Here is a 20,655-nt window from a genome sequence, read left to right as displayed (position 1 = left end):
AAAACACTGGTGGGAGTTGTCTATAGGCCTCCAACCAGTAGTGGTAATGTAGGGGATGGGATCAAACAGGAAATTAGAGCTGCATGTAACAAGGGTTCTACAGTAATCATGGGTGACGTTAATCCACATATAGACTGGCCAAACCAAATTAGCAATAATACTGTGGAGGATGAATTCCTGGAGTGTGCATGAGATGGTTTTTTAGACCAGTATGTTGAGGAGCCAACCAGGGAACAGGCTATCCTAGATTGGGTATTGTGCAGTGAGAAGGGGTTAATTAATAATCTTGTGGTCCTTTAGGGAAGAGTGACCATAACATGATAGAATTCTTCATTAACTACAAAGGTATGAGGAGTGAGTTGGCTATGATAGATTGGGAAGCTTCATTAAAAGGCATGACAGTGGATAGGCAATGGCTAACGTTTAAGGAACAAATGCGGCCCAACCATGACTAACAAAAGAAATTAAGGATAGTATTAGATCCAAAGAGGTGTCAAATAAAGTTGCCAGAAAAAGTAGCAAGCCTGAGGATTGGGAGCAGTTTAGAATTCAGCAAAAAAGGACCATATGATTGATGATGAGGGGAAAAATAGATTATGAGAGTAAACTTGCAAGGAACATAAAAGTGGACTGTAAACGCTTTTACAAGTATGTAAAAAGAAAAAGATTAGTGAAGACAAATATAGGTCCCTTACAGTCTGAAATGGGAGAATTTATAATGGGGAACAAGGAAATGGCAGAGCAATTAAATAAATACTTTGGTTCTGTCTTCATGGAAGAGGACACAGATAACTTCCCAGAAATGCTAGGGAACCAAGGGACTAGTGAGAAGGATGAATTACAGGAAATTAGTATTAGTATATAAATAGTGCTGGAGAAATTAATGGATCTGAAAGCCGATAAATCCCCAGGGCCTGATAATCTGCATCCCAGAGTACTAAAAGAGGTAGCCATGGAAATAGTGGATGCATTAGTTGTCATCTTCCAAAATTCTATAGATTATGGAACAGTCCCTACAGATTGGAGGAAGGCAAATGTAACCCCACTATTTAAAAAAGGAGGGAGAGAGAAAACAGGGAACTACAGACCGCTTAGCCTAACATCAGTAGTAGGGAAAATGCTAGGGTCTATTATAAAGGATGTGATAACAGGACATTTAGAAAATATTAACAGGATTAGACAAAGTAAACATGGATTTATGGAAGGGAAATCATGTTTAACAAACCTACTGGAGTTTTTTGAGGATGTAACTGGTAGAGAACCAGTGGATGTGGTTTATTTGGATTTTCAGAAGGCCTTTGATAAAGTCCCACATAAGAGGTTAGTGTGCAAAATTAAAGTACATGGGTTTGGTGGTAATATACTGGCATGGATTGAAAATTAACAGATGGGAAAGAGAGAGTAGGAATAAATGGGTCTTTTTCGGGGTGGCAGGCAGTGACTAGTGGGGTACTGCAGGGATCAGTGCTTGGGCCCCAGCTATTCACAATATACATCAGTGATTTGGATGAGGGAACCAAATGTAATATTTCCAAGTTAGCTGACGACACAAAATTAGGTGGGATCATGAGTTGTGAGGAGGGTGTAAAGAGGCTTCAAGGCGATTTAGACAAGTTGAGTGAGTGGGCAAATACATGGCAGATGCAGTATAATGTGGATAAATGTGAAGTTATCCACTTCGGAAGGAAAAATAGAAAGGCCGAGTATTATTTAAATGGTGATAGATTGGGGAATGTTGATGTACAAAGGGACCTGGGTGTTCTTGTACACCAGTCACTGAAAGCAGACATGCAGGTGCAGCAAGCAGTTAGGAAGGCAAATGGTATGTTGGCCTTCATTGCAAGAGGATTTGAGTACAGGAGCAAGGATGTCTTACTGCAGTTATACAGGGCCTTGGTGAGACCACACCTGGAGTATTGTGTGCAGTTTTGGTCTCCGTACCTAAGAAAGGATATACTTGCCATAGAGGAAGGGGCAGCGAAGGTTCACCAGACTGATTCCCGGGATGGCAGGACTGTCTTATGAGGAGAGATTGGGTTGACTCGGCCAGTATTCACTCGAGTTTAGAAGAATGAGAGGGGATCTCATTTACACATATAAAATCCTGACGGGGCTAGACAGACTGGATGCAGGGAGGATGTTTCCCCTGGCTGGGAGGTCCAGAAAGAGGGGTCACAGTCTCAGGATACAGGGTAAGACATTTAGGACTGAGATGAGGAGAAATTTCTTCACTCAGAGGGTGGTGAACCTGTGGAATTCTCTACCACAGAAGGTTGTGGAGGCCAAGTCACTGAAAATATTTAAGAAGGAACTAGATAGATTTCTAGACACAAAAGGCATCAAGGGGTATGGGGAGAGAGCGGGAATATGGTATTGAGATAGAGGATCAGTCATGATCATATTGAATGGCGCAGCTGGCTCGAAGGGCCGAATCGCCTACTCCTGCTCCTATTTTCTATGTTTCTATGTTGCAACCCGTGCACCAAGTTTCAGTCAAAGTCAAGATTTCAAAGCAATCATTCACAATGATGCCATGGCTGCCAAGAGCATTGTTCACGAGCGAACGGATGTTCTGGAGGGAAATGAGGAGATGGCCGGTGATTGATGTACAGTCAGAGTCCAAAGGAGTAGTGGTGGGTGGGATGAGTGGATGGGAAGGAGTTTGGTATGGTTAGCCACAACATCCTCCACCTAAATGCTGGCAAAACCAAAATCATCATATTCGGCTCCTGCACATCAGCGCCTCTGGCCGCGATTCTGTCAGCTTCCTGAGCCACAAAATGCATACCTTTCGCATCCTGCACAATAGTAGAGGGATCGATTACTTTTACCTTTAAAATGTTGCCTTGTCGCTCTCTCGGAGCCGGATTATAGGCCCTGCAAAAATCTCTGCTGGACTGGTGCTGCTAGCACTGACTCGAGCGGCTGCCCAGCCTGAGATAGGCCCATAGTTGCATAGGTGCCTCCCAGCAATATTTAAATTGGGGAACCTTCCCCTGATTCTGGGTACCCAGCGAGGTTTCTGGGCGGGCACATTCCAGCACTTACATCGGGAGTAAAGGCCCATGGATTTTCAGTCCCTTCATCTTTTTCATTCTTTTTAGTCCTGGTGGTGTCCTGCACAATGGGCTTTGGCTCTTCACCTAGGTGTCTCAAAATAAATGTCCAAAGATATTTAGGACCAAGGCAGGAAAATTACAGCAGCCCCTGAAAATCCACAATCTTTTAAACGGAACCGGAGCACTACTGGGGCGGGCAGAGGCAGAATTTGGGGCACGACCCGGTTATGCTCAGTTTATGTCACGTTTGGGCCACACCAGGATTTCCTGAAACATTGAAGGTGGGTGCTCTTGCGTTCATCCCCTTTGCTGGTGACATCATGAAAAGTGGTGGGACTGGCGGGTCGATGACTTCCGGTGGAATTCCTGCCAGTGGCACATCCATTTCCACAGCATACTGCACGCGTGCGTGGCATTGGGAAATGAAGCTGAAAAGCTAGTTTCCTTACAGATATCGGCGTTTCTGGAAAAAGGGGTATGCTTTTTTAAAAGAAAATCCATCTGGTTGGCATCAGCAGCTTGCCTATCCTGTGAATTCCTCCCGTTCCCACCCCCGCCCTCCCCCCCCCCCCGCCCTCCCCCCCCCCCCCCCCACACCGGCTCCTTACCTAATGACACCCCAGCTCGGCCACTACTGGCACATGTGTCTTTCCAATTTATGGGCATGCCGCTGCTCAGGAATTATGACAGGGTCAGGGATGCCTGGGCCAGTGGATGGAAGTCCTGCTCTGCCATGGTTATGGGGTAAATGGGTTTTCAGGACAAACATATTTTAAACAACTGGACAATGATGATTTGTGTCAGGAGACATATGGGAATTTTGGAGGGGCTCCTAAATATTTCAGGAGGCTTGAAGGACATATGTAGAAATTTAGAATAACTAAATTATTATTATTTAGTTATTCTATTAATATTCTAATTATTCTATAAAACACACTGATTACAATTTTATTTAACTAAACAAGAGTATTTGTAAAAATGAAGTAAAAACAGAATCTATGCTCATAGCAGCTGAAAAAAAGCATGGCTGAAAATCAAAGGGAAAACACTTTTTCTTTCTTTGGCGCTGTACTGCTCTTCCTCCCACTACATCTTCCCAAGCCACCTGCCCACAAGTCATTAAGATCCCTGTTTCACAAGTGAAAGAGATGAACATAAATAGCAAAAAACTCGTGCTCCAAAGAACTCGCCAGCAGAATCAGCGCCTGAGTTCACAGCAGATCCACAATTGGAAGTTAAACTGCTCAGCTGTGCTCAATGCCAGTGTAACAAAATATATCCACCAAATGTTAGAGTGCCAATCTTCCTCCTCTCCTTCCCTCTCTCTGCCAAATCCATCCTCGTACAGAGTCTCTCTCAGCAAATCTATTCTTTTGCCCGTCCTCCTGAAAGAACCTCTCCCCTTCAACAAAATAAAATGACCACTTGAAAAAGTTAAACTAACTTCAACCTTAACCCAGGGAGATTTCATTCTGAAACAGCACTGCTTGAGGAAGAGGTGGGGGGTAGGGAGCGGATTTATTTTAAAACACCGGCACTCGTAGTGCAAATACACGTGGAGGGCCTGCTATTCCCAGACCAACTGACCAGGTCTCTGAAAGCTCTAGTTCCATTGTGCAGCCACCCACCAAGATCGAATTGTGAAAGACAGCTACAACTCCCAGAATGAGACTTGATATCTTGTACAATCAGAGGAGCAGGTAACAGGCAGTAGAAGAAGCCAGTTGATGGATAGAAGTCTGTTTAAGAGGGTTAACATGAGAGACAGAGGCTCTTTAAAAGCCCAAATATTATAGTAGATTGTTCCAGCCCACGTTAACCATTGGAAGGATCTGAAGTAACTTTAGCAGATCGTCACTAAACTATTGTGTTCTGGCTACAACTTTACATGTTAACTCAGGGCTCTGTAACTTTCATTCATTCATGTGACATTCGGACAAGCATACCTGTCAGTCTGAAGCAGATGTATCTCTCTTTTATTCACCTAGATCAAGAATTCTGTTCTATTGAATTCATCGTGTTAAAATGAATCTTATTTTTATTCAAGGTGAAAGTGTTGAAGAAAATGCAAGTGTTGTTGTGAAGTTGTTGATTCGTCATCCAGAGTGCTTTGGGCCTGCTCTAAGAGGCGAAGAAGGACATGGCTTGTTAGCAGCAATGAAAGAAGCCATTCAAATCTCAGAAGATCCCTGCCGTGACCTCCCTCCTAAAGAAGCTGGGAAAGATGGGTAAGTTTTAATTTGCCTTTTGTAACATGTTGCTGTTCTAGATTTAACAGCCCAAAGGAATTATATACAGGCTACCTGTTTGGATAAAATTTCTATAAACTTTTATGTTTTTGTTTACATATTGTAATTTTTTTTAAAATTTGTTCTTGAGCTACAGATGTCAATGGTAAGGAATTACTTATTGCCCATCCCTAGTTGCCTTGAGGGCATTAAGAGTTAGCCACATAGTGTGGGACTGGAGTGACACGTAGGCCAGACCAGGTAGGGATGGCAGATCCCTTACCCGAAGGACATTAGTTAACCAGTTAGATTTTTACAGCAATCTGGCAGCTTGCATGGTAATTTTTTAATGAATTCACTTGTGCACTTTGCCTACTCACAAACTGGGGATCCCAGTACCTCAACCACGAGGTGGGCTTGGGTCCTCTCCCAACATTCTTTACTCATGGTCTTCAAAGTACAGCTTCCTTGGTGTGCAGTTGTTCTTTGAAACCCGATTCATGCTGTGTTTACGCAATAACTGCAGCATCGGTGTGAAGAAAAACCAGTTTGCACCAGCATTAGTTATGGTGTAAGTGCACCCTAAGTGGTGGCAAGTTTTGACTTTTTAAAATTCAAATGACTTAAAATAAACTTTTTAAAATGAACTCTTATTTAACAGTGGGCAAGAGGAAGATGAAGAAATTGTGCACATGGGTAATTCTATCATGTCCTTCTATTCTGCTCTGATTGATCTATTGGGGCGCTGTGCTCCAGAGATGCATGTAAGTAATTATTTTTTAAGGAGTACATTGTGTGCAAGTGTTGAGTTTGTGTTAAAGTGTGACTTTTTTGAATATGTAATACCTTGAGATTTGTGGAAGTGGTATATTAGGTTATAAAATTTCAAGGCTGACACAATGCAGAAACACTTTTTTTGCATTTTGAAATTATATCTTTTTTGTTACATGTAACCACTATTTAACTATTTTATCAGCTAATCCAAGCAGGCAAAGGTGAAGCTATTCGAATCCGAGCAATACTTCGTTCCCTGGTGCCAACTGAGGATCTGGTGGGCATTATTAGTATACCACTAAAATTGGCAAGCGTTAACCAAGGTATGCCATTTATGCCAATGTAATGGTATAAAATGGATTCTCCATAAGCTCTTTAATACAAACTAGCAGATTTCCCATGGCGATCCATGTCGTGAGTCAGACGATACATTATTTTGTGATCTCAGGAAAATTATACCGTGTCTTATACAAATGATCATATCATTGATTGCCTATGGCATAGGTTGGAGATAAAAAAGGTCATTCCCTGTAACTGTCCCTCTGCTTATTTCTGACTTTCTAATTTTCTGTGTCACTCTATCTGTCTTCCGTCCTTTTTTTTTCTCTTGCACATTTTTCTCATTAGGGTGTCTGTAACACTGTGTCTGACTTCTGTTTTCTTTATTCCTGTCTCACATTTTCTGTAAGTCTCTCCTCCCCTCTTTCCTTTCTCTTTTGTATGTCTTCAATGTCTCTCAGGTAGATTTTAACTTTTGGGCAGCTGCCCACTGGAGCACGATGACCTGTCCATTCTGGGAGCGAAGAGACTGGAGCCATTTTAAGGCCTGGGCCTCATTTAAATAGAACCAGCAAGCTGTAGGTGCCAAATGGGCACCTCAAAGCAAATCACTGGTTGTAGGCCTTAGGAATTCCGGCCCACTCGGACATCAATCCTGCCTGCATGTGGCCCCTGGGAAAGGGCAGAGAGGCAAAGGCACTTCTGCTCCTTCTGGCTCCAAAAAAAAAACTTGCAAAAAGTTGTGGGGGCCGTTTTTGGAGCGGCCAGTGACAGTCCCTTTAAAGACCACTACGTAGGCCACTCAGTGCCAGGACATATGGACAGAGCATGCACAGCGCCAGCTCTACCCATGTGACCCTTGAAATTGCAAGCAGGGTCCTAACTACATCCTAAGACCCCAATTTGCATATTAAAGAGGATGACAACCTGAAAAATGCAGGCCCTCCAGACACCGATGCAAAAGCCCCTTTACAAATATATAAATCAGTGCCTACCAACACCATTTTAAGGCCATTACCGCCCCGTTAACACTGATTGTAGCGAGTTAAAGATGGCCCCGCTATGTGGCTTTCACGCATGTTCCTCTGTTGATGTGCTCAATATCTATTTCATATTCGGGAAGGTGGGAGAGAAGGTATTCTCGGTTGAAAGTGGGTAATAATTGTTTGATACATGCTGGATGATGGATGGTGCGAGAGATGGTGGGGCTGAGGGTCAGACAAGTAGTAACTGGTGGCAGTAGTGAGAAGCAAAAGAATTAAACAGCGGGCAACAGACTCGGCCGAGAAAGCATAGCTGAAGAGACTGTGAAGATGCTTTTAGATGGGGAGTGGGCCGAAGGTATCAGCAGGAAATGAGCACAACTAAAGTGTGGCCACTGTAGCTTTTGGGAGGGGTTGGAGGTGAACATATCTACTTTCATTGGAGCAAAATATTTTGGCTTTGTATTTTTAAGCCACCTGTACTCACTGCTTGCTGGGGTACCATGTCTAAACATCACCAACAGTTAACTAATTCAGTAGTTCTCAACAAAAAACTCAGCCCTTCTTGAAGATGCTGTTGCTGGTAAGTCTGCAAAAAGTATATTTTCTCTCCTTCCACTCCATTACTTCTTTCTATTGTCCTTCTTCTCCTTCACTTTGTTGTCTCTTTCGTCCTTCACATGTGTCTATTTCCTCCTTCTCTTTGGTCTTTCGTTTGGCTTTGAGGACGGTGTCAGAATTACTGATGTGCACTCCCCTAGTACCTCAAGCGGTAAATGCAGTCATTCGGACTAGAAGATCCCGTGTCTTGTTTGTTCCTTGGCCTGTGCTGATTTTGGTGATCTTAGTCAGGGCACCACAATTGGTCCCAGCAATCCAGCTAAGGAAGGGAAAATTAGACAGTGTTCCCATTCCTGGTTGTTATACCTGCTGGAAACTCCTGTGTGTACTTAAGGTGAGATTAGGATTGGGTTTGGCTGTGATGCCAAGCCCTCCCTCTCCATGATTGAATAGCCTGTTGGACACTTCTTGTTTAGGATCACACATGAAGAATTGACACTTGGGTGAGGCATCAAAGGGTGACAGTGACCTATCAACCCATACCCCAGGTAGAGTCAATATCTTCAAGAGAGGAAGAGGAGAGAAAACAAAGATTTGGATACCTAATTGTTTATTGGGCTTTTGTCAGTAATCTGATCATGTTTAATACAGTTCTGAAAATCTTAAACTATTTTGTCAAATTGTGCTGTTAAACAGTATTTTGAAACTACATTATGGTGGCTTGGCAGATGGAACTATTTCTGACCCACCTATGTCTGCAAGTTTCTGTCCTGATCACAAGGCACCCATGGTACTGTTTCTGGACCGTGTTTATGGTATTGAGAACCAAAGTTTCCTGCTTCATTTGCTGGAAGTTGGATTTTTACCTGATTTAAAAGCATCCACCTCTGTTGAACCAGTAAGTAAAAGTGATTGTTATTAGTTGTAGCAACGCTGTGCGCATTCTGATTTCCTGTTAAGTGTACTTTGTCCTCTGGACAGTTAATATTTGTCATAGTAGATAGTGCATTCTTTCTTCAGTTGACTGTAAACGCCTTACGTGCTCATTAAATTGACCAGTGATTGACACGTGAATTAATGTTTTTAAAGAGAGGTGATGTATGTTGGACTTCATCCAAATTAATATCCGTGAATTGTACAGTACAGGCAAGAACAAATACAGCCAGAAACACATACCAATGGACTTTGCTTAGATGAGAGGCATTTATGGGATTTGAATTAGAGCAGAAAGTCCACATTTTAATCAGCCTAAACTGAATCTGTAGAGTATCTCTAATTAGAATAATTTAAAGTACTGTATTCTTAGTCATGATTAATATGCCTTTGAAGAAAATGTAATGATCGGAGCCACAACTTATGATGATAAAATGAAAATGTGAAAAATTCAGACTAGCGGTTCTTTCTGCTTCATGTTCTATATAAGCTCACTAATTTAAACAAAAGCAAAATTACTGTCTATTGTGCTTTTCTGTGAATAATTGTTTTTCTATTCCAACAGGCTACTTTAAGTACGACAGAGACAGCTCTTGCTCTTAACAGATATATCTGTTCAGCGGTACTTCCACTGCTGACGAGATGCGCACCTCTTTTTGCTGGGACTGAACACTTTGCCTCTCTGATAGACTCCATACTGCACACAATCTACAGACTATCCAAAGGACATTGCCTTACCAAAGCCCAGAGAGAGTCAATTGAAGAATGTTTGCTATCCATATGCCGGTACAGATATCTTTACTTTTATTTTCAAGTCTTCAGAAACACAACTAGCGATCTTTTAAAATTTGCATACTTTGAAGAACACCATTTTTAAGAATAAGGGGTTGCCAAGTCTGTCTTGTTTGTTAACAACCCCATGGTTGGGTGAGGTAAATTTTGCTGAGGCACACTGTTATGTTACTTGCATGTATCGTTGTAATGAAAAGGACAGATGATTCCTTTTTACACCCTCCCCCCCCACCCCGCCCCCGCCCCAACATAAAAGATTTCCCAAACAGTTTTTTCATGAAGACAGAGTCTGTTTAAGAGTTTCCCTAATCTTAGAATGTTCACAAGAGACAATGGGGGTCGTTTTCAACGTCACTGCCGAGACGGTAACCTGGCCGAGCGTTCTGTTCATTTCAATGGGCAATCTGCTCCACCAGGTCACTGCTCAGGCAGTGAAGTTGAAAATTCCCTCCAATAAGAGGGAATGTGCTTGCATAGGCCAAATCAGTACAGCTGTTCAGTATGATCCCAGGCTGATCCCAACGACCCAAGGATTTTTGGGGCCATAGTGCTTTTGACATGGCAAACCTGGGAGGAAATGGCATATTTCTATGTGGAACTGTCATTTTTAGACATTAAAAAGGCCTACAATCAGAGTACTGGTAATTTTAGCACCCATTTTCTCATGAAGACTACTGGTTGAACACCTTTCAAGCATCCTGGACTGTCCAGAATAATCAGATTTTAATGTTTAAAGTATTTTTTTCCGATGACCCAATGCATTGGAAGACTGACAGAATTTTGGATCTCACTTCTTCCCATTTTGACTGCTACCTTTAGTCTGTAAACTCCCAGCAGAACAGGTGGGCTTCTGAGAATGGATAAAGTTGTACTAATTTAGAAGCGTGCATCATATCAAGCAAGTTATAATGTGATTGATCTATTGCAACCAATCAGAACTCTATCATCCAAAATTTGAACCACATCAACACTAAAGTGATGCAAACAGGACCCTCTATTTGCTTACTAGCTCCTTCCTCTTCCAGCAATACTGCCTTCTAGTTTGAAGGGACACACTCGCTGCACAGGAGCACTAACTGGGACACACAAACATTCAGTGACTCTCTTTTTGGATGATCACTGATAACAATAACAATAAAAATGTGCATTTATACAGCGCTTTTAATGTAGAAAAATGTTCCAAGGCGTTTCACAGAGGCATAAACAGACAAAAATGGATGCTGAAACAAATAAGGAGATATTAAGAGGAGTGATCAAAGGTTTGGTCAGAGGTGGCTTTTAAGGAGGCTCTTAAAGGAAGAGAGGGAGGTGGAGAGGTGTTTAAGGAGAGAATTCCAGAGCATGAGGCCTAGATAGCTGAAGACACAGTGGGCATCATTTTAGCCGAAGCCGGGATGGGGGCAGGGGGGTCGAATTGCAGACAAGAAACCCAGAAGCATGGGTTTCCCAGATGTCCTTACAATTTTGACGGGCTGGTCTCAGTCGGATGGGAAAAGAGCAAGGAAGTGGTAAGTGTTCAGGTAAGTCTTAGATTGGATGGATGTGGGGGGAGGGCGGGGGGGGTCACCAGTGGGGGGAGTTAATCATCGGGGTTCAGTCATCGGGGGGGGGGGGGTTAGTCATTGGGGATCAGTCATCGGGGGGAGGGGATTGGGGGATATCAGGAGGGGGATGAGGGGTCAGTCACTGGGGGGAGCGGGTCAGGATCGGGGGTCATGATCTTTGGGCGGGGGGGTCGCGATTGTTATGGGGGGGGTGTCGGCGATCGTTGTGGGGGTCGCTGCAGATAGGCTTGCTGGGCCTGGGGGAACAAACTGTGCTATAAACGCACTTACCTGCAGTTTCGGGCCTTCTCGCCTCCTCACACACGGTGTGAAGGAGAAGGCCTGGGAATCCCGGCCCCCAGAGGCTAAAATCACAAAACCTGAAAAAATGGAGGCCCACGGCTTCCAGCCCTCCTGTTTTTCCAGGATAATATCATGCCCAACGGGTGGGCGGGGAGACTTTTGGGGCGGGTGGTTTGTAGGGTTGAAAGAGGTTACAGAAATAGTGAGGAACAAGACTATGAAGGGATTTAAACACGAGGATGAGAATTTTCAATTTGAGGCATTGGGGGACTGAGAACCAATATAGGTCAGCAAGTATAGGGGTGATGGGTGAGCAGGATTTGGTGTGGGGTAGAACATGGCCAGCAGAGCTTTGGATGAGCTAACGTTTACTGAGGTTGGAGGATGGGAGGCTGGTAAGGAGAATATTGCAGTAGAGTCTAGAGATAACAAATGCACGGTTGAGGGTTTCAGCAACAGATGGGCTGAGTCAGGGACAGTGACGGGTAATGTTATGTGGGTGGAAGTAGGCAGTTTTTGTGATGAAGAGGATGTGGTGTTGGAAACTCGAGGTCTGGTTCAGCGTGAGACAGCGGCCAGGAAGGAGGATGGAGTTGCTGTGTGGATACAGCATTTGTGACAGAGTCAAAGAGGATGTCTTCAATCTTCCTAATACTTAGATGGAGGAAGTCATGGTTCGTCCAAGACTGGATATTAGACAAGCAGCCTGACAGTATAGAGCCAATAAAGGGATCATGAGAGGTGGAGCTGCATCATAGAATCATAGAAATTTATGGTACAGTAGGAGGCCATTCAGCCCATCATGTCTGTGCCGGCCAAAAAAGAGCTATCCAGCCTATTCCCATTTTCCAACACTCGGTCCGTAGTCTTGTAGGTTACGGCACTTCAAGTGCATATCCAAGTACTTTTTGAATGTGATGAGGGTTTCTGCCTCTACCACCCTTTCAGGCAGTGAGTTCCAGACACCCACCACTCTCTGGATGCAAAAATTTCTCCTCAGCTCCCCTCTAATCCTTTTACCAATTACTTTAAATCTATGCCCCCTGGTTATTGACCTCTCTGCTAAGGGAAATAGGTCCTTCCTATCCACTCTATCGAGGCCCCTCATAATTTTATACACCTCAATTAAATCTCCCCTTAGCCTCCTCTGTTCCAAAGAAAATAACCCCAGTCTATCCAATCTTTTCTCATAGCTAAAATTCTCCGGTCCTGGCAACATCCTCATAAATCTCCTCTGCACCCTCTCCAGTGCAATCATATCTTTCCTGTAATGTGATGACCAGAACTGTACATAGTACTCAAGCTGTGGCCTAACTAATGTTTTATACAGTTCCAGCATAACCTCCCTGCTCTTATATTCTAAGCCTCAGCTAATGAAGGAAAGTATCTCGTATGCCGCTTTAACCGTTTTATCTACCTGTCCTGCAACCTTCAGGGATCTGTGGACATGCACTCCAAGGTCCCTCTGTTCCTCTACACCTCTCAGTACCCTCCCATTTATTGTGTATTCCCTTGCCTTGTTTGCCCTCCCCAAATGCATTACCTCTCACTTCTCCGGATTGAATTCTATTTGCATCACCAGTGTACATGTGGAAGCTGACCCCATGTCTGCAGATGATTTTGCCAAAGGACCACATGTAGATGAGGGAGAGGAGAGAGTCAAGAATGCATTCTTGGGGAACTCAAGGCATCAATGCAGGGTTAGGAAAAGAAGCCATTGCTAGAGATGCTCAAGTAAGAATATCCTTTACAGTATTTTCTGAAAGTATTTACTTTGTCCTTATTTGCTCATCTCTAGGTCTTCTAACACTATGCATCAGCATAGCCAAGAGGACTGGAAAGTGCTGCCAGATCTATGTTGCCCTGTACCTAGATGCAGGGAGGTTGTGAGACAATGGTGTCTCTTCCCAACTAATGTCATGTAGGAATTATGAGCATGAATTTGCCTACTAGCAAGCCATGATGCTATGCCACCCATGTTGCAATTTTTAAAATGTGTGAATGTTTTCGATGATATATCTAAAGAAGCCGTATCTATGAACACATGTTTCTCTATGATATGTAACTCTCATTTTCTATTCTTCTGCAGATACCTTCAACCTTCTATGTTGCAACCACTTCTGCGCCGCTTTGTTTTTGATGTTCCCCTTCTTAACGAGTACTGTCAAATGCCATTAAAGGTATATATGCAAAAAGTAGTCTTGCATTGATAAAAATGATACACTTGAAAATAGTTATTATTTCATTGAAAAGCAATGTTCGATCAAGTCACATGTCCAAGTATCCAATGAAGGATTGGCATTCCAAACTGATACCTTCAAATTGTCAGTATAATGAAAATAAATGTGTCTGCAATATTGATATTCTGGCACTGATGTATTTACAAAGTATTCTGAAGACATCTAGGGCTGGATTTTCCGATCCAGCAGAAATCTCAATGGATCTGTGACAGTGCAGCCTTTACACCCACCCACCTGCCTGCCACCACCCTTAGCCTGGTGGATCTTCCAGCGTTAAGCTAGTTATAATATTTTTGGTGGGCTCTCTGTGGTATTTCAGGGCCTTCTGGGTTGCCCACCTCAGGTGGGGAGACAGGTACTTGGGCAAGTGTAGCCGTGACTGGTGGTGACGGTTAAGAATAAAACATTTACATTTTTTAAAAAATGTAATCTTCCAGCTTTGCATCAAGCGCTGTGCAGCCCCTTAAAGTTTTAAAACCCCACTCCACTGCCTTTGCGACGCTGAACACCTGGAGAACAATGGCATTTCTAACACCCAGCTTTGTTAAAGCAACAACGATGGAAAATACATTGGATGCTGTACTATTCCTCAATAAGTTTAAACTTGTATAAACCCATACAAGTATTCAGCATCTGCCATTCACCTCCAGCAGGAAATCCCAGAAGAGGCGGTGGAGACTGGCAGAATCACTGCCCAACACATTTCCCACACCCGCCCTGTTCAGAGACCACCAAAAAACAGGCAGTAAACGCTCAGAAAATCTGGACCCTAGATTCTGAACATTATCACCATGTTAACATTTCCTCTGTATTAACTTGTTGAATATTGGGCTTCAGAAAACAGGAGATTAGAAAATCAGCATCCTATAACTACTCATGATTTTATTATGAGCGACAAAGTGTGGTATAGCACCCATTTAACCTTATAACATCTAATATACATCTTCCAAATACACATGCCCATAATTTCCTATCAGTAGCACATGTTCAGAAAATCAGCCCAGTAGTGTCAAATTGTATATTTTGTAATTGTGTTTCTTCTGCTATAAAACTTATAGACTTATTTTCGCTTATCAATTACAGCTTCTAGCCAGTCACTATGAGCAGTGCTGGAAGTACTATTGCTTGGCATCAGGGTGGGGCAGTTATGGATGTGCCTCTGATGAAGAATTGCACCTCACCAAAAAGCTGTTCTGGGGAATTTTGAATTCACTCTCTACAAAGGTAATAATTACCATACATGCTTTAAGTTGTATTAAATGTTGCCCAACTCTCAGGCTTAAAAGGGATGATATTTAAGGTCAAAGCTGTAAATTAGATTTATGGTATGTGTAAACCTGGAGCAGGAATGTAATTTTTAAAAAATCCACTCAAAAGGGATTTTCAAAATTCTAAAACTGGGGATTGAAAGTTGGTGAAAAAATGAACTCAAACTTTCCAACATAGGTCAACGAATGGTCAGAGGTCAATTATATCGACTCTTATATTATAAAACAACTTACTGTTCCTCTTGTCTAACACATTGTTTTCACGTATAATTGACCTTTTAATATTTCTCCATATAGTTCTCTCCTGTTTAACTTTGCCCTTCCCTTAAATGGTAATGAAGATTTGATCTTAAAAGTAGTACAGAAGTTACTGGTCACATAATCCAAGGATTATGTCAGTTTTACCCTTATTTTGATATGTTTGGTAGTTGAATCAATGTACCATAGAATCATAGAATGATTACAGTACAAAAGGAGATCATTCGGCCTGTTGAGCCCGTGCCGGCTCTCTGCAAGAGCAATCCAGTTAGTCCCACTCCCCCGCCCTTTCCCCGTAGCCCTGTAGATTTTTTCCCTTCAAGTATTTATCCAATTCCCTTTTGAAAGCCACGATTGAATCTGCCTCCACCACCCTTTCAGGCAGTGCATTCCAGATCATAACCACTCGCTGCGTAAAAAAGTTTTTCCTCATGTCACCTTTGGTTCTTTTGCCAATCATCTTAAATCTGTGTCCTCTGATTCTCAACCCTTCTGCCAACAGTTTCTCTCTCTCTACTCTGTCTAGACCCCTCATGATTTTGTACACCTCTATCGAATTTCCTCTCAACCTTCTCTGTTCCAAGGAGAACAACCCCAGCTTCTCTAGCCTATCCACGTAACTGAAGTCCCTCAAACCTGGAACCATTCTAGTAAATCTTTTCTGCACCCTCTCTAAGACCTTCACATCCTTCCTGAAGTGCGGTGCCCAGAACTGGACACAATACTCCAGTTATGGCCGAACCAAGTATTTTGTAAAGGTTCAACATAACTTCCTTGCTTTTGCTGCTATGTAAAAAGCCCAGGATCCCGTATACGTTTTCAACCGCTTTCTCAACCTGCCCTGCCATCTTCAACAACCTATGCACATATACTCCCAGGTCTCTCTGTTTCTGCACTCTCTTTAGAATTGTACCCTTTAGTTTATATTGCCTCTCCTTGTTCTTCCTACCAAAATGCATCCTCCTCACTGTTCACTACACTTCCAAGTTTTGTATCATCTGCAAATTTTGAAATTGTACCCTGTACACCCAAGTCCAAGTCATTAATATATATCAAAAAAGCAGTGGTCCTGGTACCGCCACTGTTGCCTTTCTAGTATTGTATTAAATGCATGGTAAATGCAGTTCGTTTCTGCAGTTTATTTAAAAAAACAAAGGAAAGACTTGCATTTAAATATCACTATATCACATCATTGAAATTTCCCAAAGAATTTCAGATTCAACAATTATTTGTTTTTTTTTGGAAAGGCTTGTATTTATATAGTACCTTGTCCTGTTTCTCAGAAACATTTTAAAGCACTTCACGCAATTAATTACTTTTGAGAGCACAGTGATTTTTATTATGTGGGCAAATTCAGCAATCATTCTATGCCAGGAACATTCCACGAAAGCAAAGAGGTGAAAGACCAGTTCATCTTTTTTTGTGGTATTGAGGAAGGACTGTTGGTCAGGACACCAGGAGAATTCTCTGCTCTTCAGGTAATTTCAGCGGATCTTCGACACGTTAGAAACGTTAGAAGAGGCAGACAAGGACCTTGGTTTAATGGAAAAATTTAACCTTGCAAAGTTGCAAGATTTCAACCTGAACATTATAAGCTATTATTCAATCCTGACCAGTTGCATTCCACAGATAGCACTTCCATGATCTCAGCAGCACAGGAAGTATCAAAAGCACAATACTGCAGATGCTGGAAATCTGAAATAAAAACAGAAAATGCTGGAAAAGCTCAGCAAGTGAGGCAGCATCTGTGGAGAATGAAACAGAGTTAACATTTCGTCAAAAGATCTTCAACCTGAAACGTTACCTCTGTTTCTTTCTCCACAGATGCTGCCTGACTTGCTGAGCTTTTCTAGCATTTTCTGTTTTTATTAGCACAGGAAGTATGATAGTTTGTAACAGATTTGATTATTAATGTCTACTTATTTGTATAACTTTCAGTTTCATTTTTAACCAGGTGCTTATCTAGTATTAAAGGAGTTAGCATAATCAAAGCATCAATATCTGGTGTATTACACATTATTACATCGGGGCAAAGTTCTTCTAATCTTGAGTCTTGCTGTGAGTTTGTTCATTTCTTCTTCATGTTTTCTAGTTTTGCTTCGACAGTCTAAGTTAAATAAGCTACTTAAATATTATTCATGCCTCTCAAAATCTTGAAGACCTTGATCATGCCTCCTCTGAATTATCTTTTCTCCAGTGAAAATAAGTTGAGTTACGTGAACTTCTCTTTATAAGTTAGAACTCCAAGCATCAGAATGATGCTTGTTCTTCATGAAATTCTGTACCATGCCTTGATGTCCTCTCAAATGTAGGGTGCACAAAGTAGCATGCAATGTTCTCAGTGTGGCCTCACCTTTAATCCTCATGAGGGTAGAATAATTTGTTTTGACATATAATCAAATATCCTTGAGATATTGCCCAGTAATTGATTAATTGTTTATGACAGCATATTGTTGAATGGCTATTAAGTGATTGAAGCTGAGGAAAAGTTGAAATAGTGAATCAAAATGGTCTGCAAGGATTACCATACAGCAGTTGATATTAGAAAAATAATCTATCTCATCTGTCTGTTTATCGAGCTCATTTTTTGTTTACATTGTGTTTTGGAAACATTAATAGTGGCAAACAGGCACCAAATTCTGCTTCCATTAGTTTTTTGTTTCCTACTATAAATGCTTTATGAGGAGCAGTTAATAGGCTTCAACGCTAATTTGAGTTTGTTACAAACCATCTTTGGCCTGAATAACTATAAAAACCACAAAATCAATAAACTAAACATCTGATTATCATTTTGAAGATCAAAAATAGTATTCAAAAAAGTTAGTAGGCTATCCATTGTACTTCTATAGTGTTTGCATAAATAATATAGGCTCTGTGCATACATTGCTGGCATTTATTGAACAGCTCTAAAATGCTTAATTGTAGACATTAACACACTATTTGCAGTTACTATTTGTTTTATTGTGTCTTCACTTCTATAAAACAGATGTCAGTGGATGCCTCTGCTTCCAACTTGTAACCAAAGAGAAAGGCATACTCCAAGTACATAGGCAATAAAGGAGATGATAACAAAAGGGAATAAGAGGTTAGGAAGGATGTCAAAAAAACAATTAGGAAAGTAAAGAGGAACTACAACATTAAATTATCAAGGAATATAAAAAAAATAGTAAAGTATTCTACAGACACATAAATAACAAAAGAAAAATCAGGATAAGGATCGGGCCACGTAGGGATTCACAAGATAAACTCAGGTAATGAGAGCGAAATGGAAGAAATATTGAACGGTCACTTTGCCTCAGTATTTACCAGGGAGACTAACAAGGTGCGCACAACATTAGAAGAAGAGATCATAAAAGATATAAAGAAATTTAAGATAGAAAGGGGAGAGATAATTAATAAATTAATCAAACTTAGAGAGAATAAAATCCCTGGTCTGGTTGGATTGCATCTGCAAATATTTTAAAAAGTTAGAGAAGAGATAGCAGATGCACTATTACATATATATAAAAATTCATTAGAAAAGGGAATAGTGCCAGAGGACTGGCAGACAGCTAATGAGATTCCTATATTTAAAAAGGAAATAGAACATGTCCAGAGAACAATAGACCAATTAGCTTAACGTCGGTGGTAGGAAACATAATGGAATCGTTACTGAAAAATGTAATAGAAAAACATCTAGAAAATGAAAATACAATAAAGAATAATCAGCACGGATTCCAGAAGGGAAAGTCATGCTTGACCAAACTTATTTAATTCCCTGAAGAAGTAACAGAGAGAGTAGACAAGGGTAATGCAGTAGATGTAATATATTGGAATTTTCAAAAGGCCTTCGATCAGGTACCGCACTGTAGATTCATGACTAAGGTGGAGTCAGGGGACAGTTAGCAGAATGAATAACAAGCTGGTTACAAAACAGAAAACAGAGAGTAGGGGTTAAGGGTAGCTATTCAGACTGGCAAAAGGTGGGAAGTGGTGTTCAACAGGGATCAGTGCTGGGACCACTGTTCACGATTTACATTAAGGATTTGGGAATCGGAAGTACAATTTCAAAATTTGCAGATGACACAAAATTGGGGGATGTAATTAATAAAAAGGAAGAAAGCGTCAAAATGTAAGAAGACATTAATAAACTTGCTGAATGGGCGTGTAATTGGCAAATGATTTTCATATAGTTAAGTATGAGATGGTGTACTTTGGTAGGAAGAATAAGGAGGCCACATATTGCTTGGATAATAAGAGTCTAAATGGGGTAGAGGTGCAAAGGGATGTTGGGGTACAGATAGACAAATCACTAAAAGTAGCGACACAGGTTAATAAGGCCATAAAAATGGCAAACCAAGCACAGGGGTTCATTTCTAGAGGGATAGAATTGAAAAGGAGAGAAGTTATGTTAAACTTGTATAGAACATTGATTAGACCACACTTGGAGTACTGTGCACAGTTCTGGTCTCCATATTATAAAAAGGATATAGAGGTATTGGAGAAGGTGCAAAAAAGATTCACAAGGATGATACCAGAATACTGACATGTACTTATCAGGAAAGACTAAACAGGCAAGGGCTCTTTTCTCTAGAAAAGAGGCTGAGCGGTGACCTGATAGAGGTCTTTAGATAATGAAAGGGTTTGATAGGGTAGAAATAGAGAACTTTTTTCCACTTGTGGGAGAGTTCAAAACTAGAGGTTATCAATATAAGATAGTCACTAATAAATCCAATAGGGAATTCAGGAGAAACTTCTTTACCCAAAGAGTGATAAGAATGTGGAACATGCTGCCACAAGGAGTAGTTGAGGCAAATAGCATAGATGCATTTAAGGGGAAGCTAAATAAGCACAGGAGGGGGAAAGGAATAGAAGGGTATGCTGATAGGGTTAGAGGAAGTAGGGAGGGAGGAGGCTCATGTGGAGCATAAATGCCGGCATGGACCTGTTGGGTTGAATGACCTGTTTCTGTGCTGTGGACTCAATGGGCTCGTGGCGAGGGGGCTCCGAAAATCGGGGATTCCCGGGGCTGGTCCAGAACTCGGCTCAAACCCGCCCACTTCCGGCTTCCCCAGTGACGTGCTTAGATGCGCGCGCAGCCCCCGCATGCGGGACTCCCACCGGCAATTAAAGCCGGCGGGATCCCACTTAAGGCAATTAATGTGATAGTTCAGATCGTTAGCAGACCTGATTTATAGAATATTTTAGGAGGGGTGGGATTTTCATCTCAGCTGAGCGTGTTTCCCCTACTGGGGGAAACACTTCCAGTTGAAATGGACATGTTGCAGCCACCAGCCTGTGGCAGCTGCAAAGATCCATTTGACAGGTGCGGGGACGGGGAGACCCCCACTCATTGCAGGAGGCCACTCTGTCACTTGGGACAAAGTTTGGCCTCCACCACCCTCCTCCTAACAATAAAATTCACCAACTTGCAACCTCAACCCCGGTGTGCAG

The 20,655-nt window shown here is 41.9% G+C and overlaps 1 protein-coding gene across 1 annotated transcript in view; it reads left to right on the top strand.

The window, feature by feature from the left end:
* Positions 1-20,655, top strand: part of ryr3 (ryanodine receptor 3) — a 399,971-nt gene that overhangs the window by 235,699 nt on the left and 143,617 nt on the right. Inside the window, exons 44-50 of the mRNA XM_067991361.1 lie at positions 5,107-5,287; positions 5,949-6,051; positions 6,264-6,384; positions 8,613-8,782; positions 9,383-9,603; positions 13,546-13,636; positions 14,780-14,920. Of these exons, the coding sequence (XP_067847462.1) occupies positions 5,107-5,287; positions 5,949-6,051; positions 6,264-6,384; positions 8,613-8,782; positions 9,383-9,603; positions 13,546-13,636; positions 14,780-14,920 (1,028 nt within the window). The remainder of the gene's footprint in view (positions 1-5,106; positions 5,288-5,948; positions 6,052-6,263; positions 6,385-8,612; positions 8,783-9,382; positions 9,604-13,545; positions 13,637-14,779; positions 14,921-20,655) is intronic.

This window comes from Heptranchias perlo, chromosome 10 (assembly GCF_035084215.1).
Source record: "Heptranchias perlo isolate sHepPer1 chromosome 10, sHepPer1.hap1, whole genome shotgun sequence".
NCBI lineage: Eukaryota > Metazoa > Chordata > Chondrichthyes > Hexanchiformes > Hexanchidae > Heptranchias > Heptranchias perlo.
Note: the sequence above shows the minus strand (reverse complement) of the source record. Positions and strands in the feature narration are given on the sequence as shown.